The following is an 11,402-nucleotide window of genomic DNA, read 5'->3' as shown; positions in this document are numbered from 1 at the left end:
CTTTTGTATCTTACCCCTTTTCTCTCATCAATTTCTGGCCACCAAACAATTCACTACCTATTTTTTTCAATCTTGAGACATCCTTTTTGGACGTTACTTTCAAATTAATTATCATGATCTAAATTTCTAATTGGGTTCTTCTTCTTGATTTGTATGGATAGACCATATATTATATATTTCTATCGAGTCCGGATCCTCCAAAGTTTTAGTAAAACTCTACAAGATAGAGTTGTATATGAGCTAGGGGTGTGCACAAACTGGTCTGGACCAGAATTTGGACCGAACCGGAGATAAAAATTCCCGATTATGGGTTTCCTGTCCGGTCCAGTCCAAACCCAAAAAATTTTGATCCGGACCGGTTGGACTGAAATTTCTATTAATTTAGTTGAAAAAAAGTTTATATGTTAAAAAAAAGTTAAAAAAGATAGAAAGTTAGAAATTTAAAAACTTACTATTTATTACTTTAGGATTATTATTAAAAATATTAATTTGTAATATATCTAATTTATAAATATATATAGATAAAATATAAAATATAGATTCCGGTCCAAAATCGAACCGGACCGAACAAATTCTGGTCCGATCTCGGTCCAAGAAAAAGGTAGATTTCAGTCCAGTTGGTTCTTGTCCGGCCCTGGGCCTGTGCGCACCCCTAATCTGAGTCATACATTTTAAAATCAAGGGCTCATATTAGTGGAAGGAGAAGATTTAGGGGTGGATTTTGATGAGATAAAATAGGAGAAATTTTGGAAAGAGAATATATGAACCATTGATTTTTTATTCAATGGTTGATGTTGCACAAACTCTACCTTGTAAAATTATTTTACAACTCTAGAAGATTCAAATACATTTCTATCAAAATAAATAAAAGTCTCTCAAACCCTAGCCTCCCCTCTCTTTTTCTCTATCTCAAACCCTAGCCTCCCCTACCCCTTATTCATCAATTAGGGGATGCCATGGATGTTTTCATCCATGGTAAACCCCTTTTCCCCTTTTATTTTCAGTTTTCAATTAATTCTCTTATTTTGTTCAATAAATTAGTCTCTCTATGAGATTTTCTCAAACCCTGTTATGGGGTTTTTAGTTTCTGTTTTGGAAATCTCCTTCTCTCCGATGGGAGTTGTGAGTATGGTTCTTTTGTTTTTAGGTATGAGAAATTATTCTCATTGGTTGAAGTTTGAGACTCAACATAAAGGTATTGGAATCTCGGATGCGGTCAACCTGACTCGATCAAGAATGTTCTTCCCAAATTATATCAGAATGATAGACTTCCTCATCAATAGCTGCTTGATTCAGCAAATACAAGAGAGTTGTGCTGTATTATTCGATCTGGTTCATTGTAGTTTCTTCGAAGACGAATTTGATTTAGTCTTGTTTAATTGTATCTTGTTTTACTTTAATACCTATTGTAGATGCCGTTTGACCTTCAATTAATGAAATTTCTCTTTCAAAAAAAAAAAAATACATTTCTATCACAAAAATGCTAAAAGTGATGTAAAAATTTTACCCATCAGCTCCTATATCTCAATACATGTTAAATTTTTTAATCATGGGAACTTTTTTGGATTCTTTTGAAGGTCGGGTGAATATTTGTTATTCAAAGTAATCTCCAATATCCACATTATTCAGATAAAGTAGTAAACCTTAGTGAAAAAAAAATGTGGTATACTTCCCTGAAAGTAAAAATATCAAACAATAATTAAGTATTATTCTCATATCAATTGACATGTCATTTTATCATAAATCTCTAAACTAATACTACCATTCTATTTAATACTTATTGGGAAAGTATATCAAAACTGTATTGATTAAATACTAAGGGATTGTTTGGTTCAAGATATGGAATGGAAAGGGAATTGATACAAATAGAGGAGGGAAATGGCAAAAAAAATTGTTACCTTTATTAAGTGTTTGGTTCAAGCCAATGAATGAAAATGTAGGGTAACCATTAACTTCAAGTAATGGATTTTGTTACTTGAGGGGGAGGAAAGGTAACAATTGAAGTAATCCATTACCATCAAGTAATGGTAAGAAATTGATGAGAGGTTGAACCAAACAAAAAAAAGCAATTGATAATTGATTCCGTTTCTTGAAACCAAAAATAATGAACCAAACGGCTCCTAAGCATTACTCCCCATTCAATAATTTCCTGATGCTAGGTTACTAGCTTTACTCAAGAAATAAAAAACTTATACTGCATCATTAATTAGCCAAAATGAAGTTGTTCCGTAACTTAGTTTCAATTTCCTGATGTTCTTTCAATTAGCCCAAAAACAAAAAAATTAAAAGAAGCTCATGTGTTTGGCAATTAGAGTTTAGGAGTAAAAAGAGAGTTTTGGACTACTTTTAAAGTTTTAACTAGTCAAAAACTCTAAAAGTGATATTTGGTAAAAGAGAGTTTTAGAGAGAGTTTTCGAATAAAAACTCTCAAAATGAAAAAGCTCCTAATATGATGTTTTTCTTTAAAGGATTAGGTAAAAATATGTTCAATGATTTTTATGCCTCTAATAATAATAATAATCATGTATATTAAAATGTCTATAAATATCATTTCACACAAACAAATGACAATAAGCTCTTAATAATTACTCCTAATTGTTACCAATCACATTAAAAAAAGTTGTCAACTCAACATTCAAATCTGCTTAACAAAAAGTTAAAACTCTAATAGCAAACTCTAAACTTTAACCGCTAAACTCTAAATTCTATTTGTCAAACATGACCTATCTTATATTTGGTGCAAACTTATAGCTCATAAGTCATATGTGGACTCATCAAGATCAAGCTTTATTTACTACGTATTTTTTTTACGGGAACTTCATTAACTTAAGTTTAGGGAGCCCTGAACATGTATTTCACTCTTAATTACATAATGTGTTTTAACACATTTGCCATGTTCATAAATCGAACATGCATCACATAATATGTTTGCATACATTTTCTCTTCATAATATATCTTCTTATAAGATCCAATCCACACCTCTAACCTCTCCTTAACATTTAATGGTACATTTTAAACAATAATACCTAAACTTCATAATTTTTCTCTTCATAATGATAACATATCAATAATTCTCAAATCATGTTGCTCAATGACAGTATTAATAAACGCAATGTAAAGAGAGCAATAAGACAATTTAGTTCTGCTAGATCATAACTCTTCATTAGTACGTGAAGATCGATTTCTACAACCGAATTCGATTACAAACTCTCTACACTCATCATGATTTCACTAAAACAAAACAAAAATAGTAAGACTACTAAAAAGAGGCTAAATCAACCAACAGTAGGAGACTACCAGCAAACTTATTCAAAAGCAAGACTTAACAAACTAACAGAAATGACAGTAGTAAAATTTCACAACCAGCTCATCACTAACTGAAGAAGATCAAAGTCCTTGATGAACATCATCCATCTCAACCATTGATTTCATCACAGGGGAAGGAGCAACAGTAGTCTCAGTAGTTTGACGCAAATTACCAGCATTACTGGACTCTCTAGACTCATGATCAGCACCAAACTCACCAGAATTATACGGATAGAATCCTGATCGTCCAGAAACAGCAACTGATTGACGGAGATGAGGAAATGGAGAAGCAAGTCCATGAACAACAAGCTTAAGATTGTAGATAAGGTTAGGATACTTGATTTTGACGTAATTAATCCTCATCGGAGACAAAACACCTCCACCTCCAGCAGTGGTGACAGTGAGAGATTCACCGAGTTCTAGCGTCGGAAGAATCGTCGATGGCGGAAGATTCTCTAGATCAGCAAGCTTCAAAATGCGATTCGGAACAATGTGAAATCTCACGCTGTGAACATACGCGTGACCTCCATGGAAGATCGATGAATCATCGACGGCGAAGATCGTCATGTTCTGAAGAGCGACGAGTTCGGCGTACTTGACACGCATTGCAAGAGCGAGGATACTGTAACCGCTCGTTCTGAGTCGAATCATCGCATCGGCGAGCATCATGCGAGTCAGCGCGATGGAAGGAGAAAGATGAGGTAGAGTCAGTGACGTCATCTTGTCAATAGAGCAGGAGTAAGGCGAGACATGAGAGATGAAGCCTTGGAGGCCATGGATGATGAGGCGATCACCGATGTAAAGGTCTGAACGAGTGATTTCCGCGCCTCCGATGAAGATTTTTGAGGCGTTTGAGGCTGAAGTCACGGTTAAACACCGACCTGGAAGAATCGTCTCGATTTTCGTGCCGAAAATCAAGCGATTGAGGTAATCTACAGGATACAGTCCTGGAACAGTGTGTTCCTGAAGCAAGAGTGCGAGCGAACACGAAGGACAGCTTCTCACCGACGAATCAGCCGGTGCAAAAATGGTGACTGGACCGAGCCAGGGGTGGTGCGCAGCAGAGGAGAGAGAAAGAGAGTGCGACGCCATTGCGAGGTCGTGGAAACCGAGTTCGCTGAGGATTTGAGACACCGATGCGAGAGGAGAGAGAAAATGTGGTGATTTCAGAGCTTCAGAAGAGGAGAAATCTATTGGAGGTGGAGGAGTGGTTGAAGATGGTGGAGGTAAAGTGGAAGAAGATGATGATGATTCTAATGTGAAGGTGGATGAGCTTAAGGTAGGATCAATGGAGGAAACTAGCGATGAGAAAGAGGTGAAGATTGTGAGGAAGAAGATGATGATCTTGATGAGAAGATCAGACGCCATTGTTGAGAGCTTCAAAAATGGAGGAGTGAGAGAGAAAGGTGTACTGTGAGTGGAGAGAATGAGAAAATTGTGGCAGTGTGGATTTAGCTGACGGTTAAGGGAGGTATTTATAGGACAGTACGGAGGAAATGCATGGGCGGGAAACTTGCTGCACAAGATTCTTTTTGGGGGAAGATATTTTTTTGGATAAGCAGCCAGGAGAAAGAGGAGGTTAGGACAGGGCAAGTTTTCTGGAATGTTCTAGATTATACACGTCAGTCTCGCCAAATTTTCTGTTGCATTTTTTTTAACTCCATGCACCTTGATATACTTCATACCCTAAAACCTAAACAAAATATTAACTGTTATTTCACCAAATATTTATGACGAAAAAATTTATTCACCAAATTAATATTCCTACTTCTTTATAAGTTCACTAGATATCCGTGATATTTAAAAAAAATTCACCGATACCCTTACCGTTAAAAAATTACCCAAAAGGCCCTTTTAATTAGCTAACGAACGTTAGTGCTCCTAACTAATTGACCCTACAAACCCTAACTTTCTTTCCTTAACCCAACCCGGCCCCAGCCTCGGTCCCCCAACCTTAGACCCACAAGCCCCACCACCAACCCCATCCCCACCAGCCTCACCCCCTCCTCGGCAGCCCCCACACAGAACCCCCTCCCCAGCTGCCCCCTCCCCTCGACCTCCCCCTCCCTCACACTCGTTAGTTCAACACCAGTTCGCGTCAGTTCAACACCAGTCCCCCCCTCCCTCAATAATCTCGCCGGCGCCTCCCCCCCCTCTCTCACTCGATCTCGTCATTTCAACACCAGTTCGCCGGTGAGTTTCTTCTACTTTTCAGTTTGCCTAAATTTGATGCAGGTTGGGGGTGGTAGGCTCCAGATTCAAAGGGGTGGGGGTGGTGGCCTCGAGATTCGAAGGGGTGGGGGTGGTGGGCTCGGGATTTGAAGGGGGAGGCGCGGCTGTGATTGCGTGGGAGGGACTGGTGGGGCTGTGGTTGGTGGGGGTGGTGGGCTGGCGGTTGAGGGTGGGGGTGGTGGGATGGGGTGTGGGGACGGGTGGGTTAGGGAAGAGAGAGGGTTAAGATTAGTTAGGGTTAATTAGGTTGATTTAGGGTTGATTAGGTTGACTATATTTAGGGCTAATTAGGTTGACTTAGAGCAAACTTGTTAATAAACGCTAACTGAGGACTAACATCTGTCAACAAAAGGGTATCTGGTGAATATTTTTTTAAAGGTCAGGAGTATCTGGTGAATTTTGAAAAAAGTAAGAGTATTTGGTGAATAAAGATTTTTGTCAAAAGTATCTGGTGAAATAACCGAAATACTAATTATGTACTTTGTCCACACACTAACAAACAAAATACTTATTATTTCATACCCTAAATAGTAAGTCCTGCTAAAACTAGTATGGTAACATTATAGAGCGTATCGTGACTAATTAATTTATTTATTATATATGTACTTTGTCCACAAACTAACAAAGTATTCCAAATGCTAAGGGTGCAGCGCAGCCTATCTTATTTTCTGAAACTTTCAACCCGAAAAACAACCCGCCTAACTCGTTTAAATTAATTGTAAAGTCAGACTCACAAAGTAAGAGAGAGAGTGTGAGAAAGAGAAAGTGGGAAGAAACAACTCATAAATTAGCCTAATTCATATAATTGAAGATGGTAAGTTATTATTGCAGTTTCAAGTACTAAAAAAATAGAGGAAGAGACATGAAAACTATAGAAAAGGACAGGGCCGGTGAATGGGCTGTGCAAACAGACCCATTGCACAGGGCCCCCAAGTCAATAGGGCCCCCAAATCAGTTTATAATTATTTTGTTGTGATAGAATAGCAAAGGTTTATGTTGTAGCACATTGGTATTACCTTATATTGATTCCTTGTCTTTGTATTTAGTCAAGGGTTCAAAGCCCCTTTTTTTTCCTCTTTTATTTATATACCATCAAACTAATAAAAGCAAGTATGCTTTTCTCAAAAAAAAAATCAAGTATCATTTTCGTGGAAAATTAACAACTCTAGAAATTTATCTTTTTTTTTATCAAATTAACTCTTAATATTTTTCATTTTTTACATTCAAGTTTTAAATAATGATAAAGATTTTTCGTTTTTAGGTAGTATTAGTTTATTCTCAACTATGAATTTTGTCGTTTGAAATAACAAATATGACATTATATGCCTCGTATGTATTTTCACATATGTCGTAGTTATATATTCTAAAAATTTTGGGACCTAAATTTAAAATTAGCACAGGGCCCCTGAATTGTTTAAGACGGCCCTGCAAAAGGACTCAATAGATTATTAATAAAAGTTATTGGAGCTGAATGTCCCCAATTAATTATATATTTTCTTCTTATATAATTCTCACCGTAGAGAACTTACTCATATATTCTTGAACCTCGGAACAAATTTTTGCAAATCAGGTTAAACAGGTCGAGTTCAGGTCAAACCGTTTATAAACAGGTCGGGTCCAAGTTGAAATTTCTGACCCGTTTAGGTAAATGGGTCGGCACTGGGTTTGAGGGTGTCGATCTATTTTTGTAAACCGATCTACCTAAATTTTGACCCGACACGACATGATTGTCAACCCTAATTATAGTATCATTAGGTTTGAATCTATGCATATTCTACCATCGTGTTTCTCTAAACCATATTAATTTTAGGATGTGTATTACGAATGATAATTAGATCAATTTGCTTCATTTCTCGTTAGTGTAGGTAGGGAGGCTTTAATCCATTAGATCAAAACATGGCATATTAAATTCAAGGAAAATGATATATGTATTCCGTCCTAAGAGCTATATATAAGAAGTTAAAAATGAAAATATTAAGAAATGAATAAGCACTAATTATATCGACTGATGTGTGATTGTGTCATTAATTCCTCAAATAATACTATTTCGGGAAATACACTTACTGTATATATATATATATATATATATATATATATATATATATATAATAATATATAATATATATATATAATATAATATATATATATATATATATATTATAATATATATATTATATATATATATATATATATATATATAAACCCAAAGCAAAAACATGACATGTTGCCACATGTACTCCCCCTCCCTATACAGTCAAATGACATATTAAACAATAAAAATGTGTATTATATGTCTCGAACCCATAACATCTCATTTGCTTCACAACTAATTTTTTATATTTTATAATCCAAAATTTAAAATTTGACACATTTCTGTACTTTTAATGTATTAGAAATGCACTAATATTATCTTCATTGTACATGACATGCTTGGTAACTGGACTGACCTAGATTTACGAACATGTTTATATTTTTACTATAAAATTGAAACATGATTTTACTTTTAATCTATCAATAAAGGGCCCAGTATAATATTGATTGTACAGCCTCCGTTAGGATAGATTTAGAAGTATTTTCTAAATCTATTTATCTAGAAGTGTTTATTTAAATATAATATTTATTAGTATTATATTTAATTTAGGATATGTTTTTCCAATTTTAACTAAGTTAGATTTGATGTGATGTACTATAAATATTCCCTTTGGGTTACTAAGAATTCCAAGTTTTTTCCTTCAATTTATTTTGTCATGATATCATAACCGGTTAGATCATGGAGTCGTCTACAATAATTTCTTTCCCGCCGGTGGGTAAACAAATTACACAAATTATTATAATAAACGGTCTAATTTTAATATAAAATTAGACAACTTAAGTCTACATTCTCTTGACAAACTCACTCCATTTCTCTCTAACCCAATACTATTTTTAGGTATCTTGCACCATCGTAGTCGTTTATTCTCTTCTCCTTCCTTTATTTCCCTTTTGAATCTCGAGTTACAACAAATAATATTTAGAAATAGCCTAACAATCTTACGGAGTGGATTAAACTAGTCACTAAATGGATTAAACCAGTTACCGAGTAAATTAAAGAATGTGATTACTGAATATATTAAAATTGGTTCCTAAATAAATTAAAATGGTCATTAAATAGGTTAAAGTAGTCACTATATTTAAAAAGCTGGTTCGTTATCTTCTTAATATTGGGATTGGACAACGCCTACTTTTAAATTAAAAGTAGACGACCTTTTACAAAACCAACTGAACAAATTAAACCCACCGGTGGGATTCACGAGCCTTTATGTAGAACCATAAATTTTTTCCAAACTCTTCCTTACCTAAACCATATAGGCAAATCTTTAAACCACATACATAAACTGTAACTGAAGTCTAAACATCATATCAGTTATCAAATAACAATATATATATACTTCAAAAATTGAACAAGAAATTTAGATTTTTTTTCTTCTTATTATTATACCATATGATTTTATGTTGCAAAACACCATTCCAAATTGATGATTGATGATTTTAACCAAAAATAAAAAAATAAAAAAAAATTGATGATTGATGATTTAATATTGCTCGCCCAACTTTTTATAGGCATGCTAGCAGCTAGCAGCTAGCTAAGATGATGATTGATGAATCACTGAACCACAGCATCTCAAGACCATAATACGTATACAACTCAAAGATCCATCAAACAGTACACCAAGCTAAGATAATTTCACGCACAAAACAAAACAAAACAAAAACAAAAAGAAGTAATAACCCAAAACTAATGAACAAGAACATTAGAACTTGAAGAAAATAACGAAACTGCATGCATGATGAACAAGAAACTTAGAACTTGTTTATTATTATTATTATTACTACTATTACAAAGATTGATAAGTTAAAAAGATGGGAAGGGTTTAAGAAGGCAAAAAAACCCTCTAAGATACGAGGGGAAAACGCCGTGCTCCCTCAAGATGGTGGCCTCAAATTAATGAGACACTTTTTGCGGGTAACCAAAAGGAAACCCACACCAGCAAGCTCGAAGTAAACCCAGCCTACTGTAGTACTGTTACAACTTAAACTCCAAATTAACTATCTAATACAACGTAACTTTAATTTGACATAAAACTATTAATTAAAACAAGCTAAGACTAAGCTAAAATTTACTACTTAATAATCGTTTAGCAGTATCCGAGACTTATATTTTTGTTGAAGCGGAGCAAGACTAGAACAATAACGGGAGTACTCGAAACCTTGCTTATCATTGTTGCCGCTACTGTCGCCGCTGCGGACTTGCGTTGTTCTTGGAGTGCTGGATGCATGAGTAATAACTTTGTTGTTGTTGTTCATGTTGTTGTTGTTGTTCATGTTGTTGCTGTTGTTGCTGTTCTTGTTGTTGTTGTTCTTGTTTACTACACTCGTACCACAAGAAGCAGGATGAACTTGAGAATCTTGTTTACTGATGATCTTATTCTTCATTTTTCCTGATTTCTTTAAATGAGAACCACGACGTGTTAACGAAACCAACAGAATCACAAACAATCTCTCTAATAACTTCAGCCATTATTGCGCGCGTATGGTAAAATATTATTAATCACAAAATTCACAAAGCTTTGAAGAATATATATAGCTGGTGAGTGAGAGGATATGGAGGAAGACTTGTTGAGTCTAGAGAGACCTCTTCATATTGGGTTTGGTTTTTAAATACTTGGATTCTTCCTTGATTCTCTAGCTTCTTACGTAGGGGCCAGGTATTCTTTACTGTATGTATGTCTTCCTCCTTATCTTAATGTCACCACTCTATCTACTTTTTCAATATCTTACTACCGTCTTATTCTACCCTATACTAATATCATATTATATATGATGGTCAAAATTATATCTCTTACATTCATCTAGGTATGTATAATATAACTCCTACATATATAATGTTTATGTTATAGTTGTAAATATATAGTTTTAGGTAAAGGTTAAGGTGGTGAAGTATATTTCTCACCTTATTTTAATTTAAGGTTTAGGGATCAAATTTCATAAAACTTATTTCTTATTATATATATATATATATCTATAAGTTAAGAAGGAGGTGTGGTATCTCCATTTGAAATAACTATAATACCCTTTAATAAATTAAAACAACGTTATTTTTATAATAGATTTAAAAATGAGAATCAATGCAACTTGTCATATGAAATCAGTCAAAAATGAAATATGCAATCACATAAACTTGCCTATAAAAAGATTCAATCAAATAAATTTAGATTCACTCAACTAAAAAAAATCGTAATCAATAACTTACCAAAAATTAATACCACAAAAATAAAAAATAAAATGACATTCTCATTTCAAAGACAACTCATATATAATAGATTTTTTGTTGTCCAAATTGGGCATTGTAGAACCTACCCATGCTCCAACTGGAGGGAGGGTGTTGGAGATAACATAGGACTCTTTGTTAATGATAGATTTTAGTTAGAAATTATTCTCCATGTTTAGTTAGGTTTTCGATTCCATATCTAGTTAGGTTTCCCTTTCCATATCGGATTACTACAACTCTTATATATATATATATATATATATATAATATTAATTATATATATATATAATAGAAGAGAGAGAGAGAGAGAGAGAGAGAGAGAGAGAGAGAGAGTATAGAGAGAGAGAGAGAGAGAGAGAATGTCTCTTGTGAGAACACCTTCTCCATGTGAGAACACTTTTTTATATGAGAACAAATCTGGACCTTTGGATCTAATCTAATCTAACCATTCTAAATACACTTATGAGTAATGGCATTTTCGTAATTTAGTTTAACCCTTACCCCTTTTTCTCCACCCCTTTCACGCTACCTCTGGATCTCTCTCCTCTATATCAT

The 11,402-nt window shown here is 34.4% G+C and overlaps 1 protein-coding gene across 1 annotated transcript; it reads right to left on the bottom strand.

The window, feature by feature from the left end:
* Positions 1-3,116: 3,116 nt before the first annotated feature.
* On the bottom strand, positions 3,117-4,770 carry LOC104905250 (fasciclin-like arabinogalactan protein 21). The gene has a single exon (XM_010693723.3). It carries the CDS (start codon positions 4,673-4,675, stop codon positions 3,389-3,391), a length of 1,287 nt encoding a protein of 428 aa, XP_010692025.1. The 5' UTR covers positions 4,676-4,770; the 3' UTR covers positions 3,117-3,388.
* Positions 4,771-11,402: the final 6,632 nt, after the last annotated feature.

The sequence above is a fragment of the Beta vulgaris genome, chromosome 1 (genome assembly GCF_026745355.1).
Source record: "Beta vulgaris subsp. vulgaris cultivar EL10 chromosome 1, EL10.2, whole genome shotgun sequence".
NCBI classification, from domain to species: domain Eukaryota; kingdom Viridiplantae; phylum Streptophyta; class Magnoliopsida; order Caryophyllales; family Amaranthaceae; genus Beta; species Beta vulgaris.
This window is presented reverse-complemented; position numbering and strand designations above follow the sequence as displayed.

Bases quoted from the DNA above. Each gene is read 5' to 3' on its own strand.
- LOC104905250 (XM_010693723.3), bottom strand. From the start codon at position 4,675: ATGGCGTCTGATCTTCTCATCAAGATCATCATCTTCTTCCTCACAATC.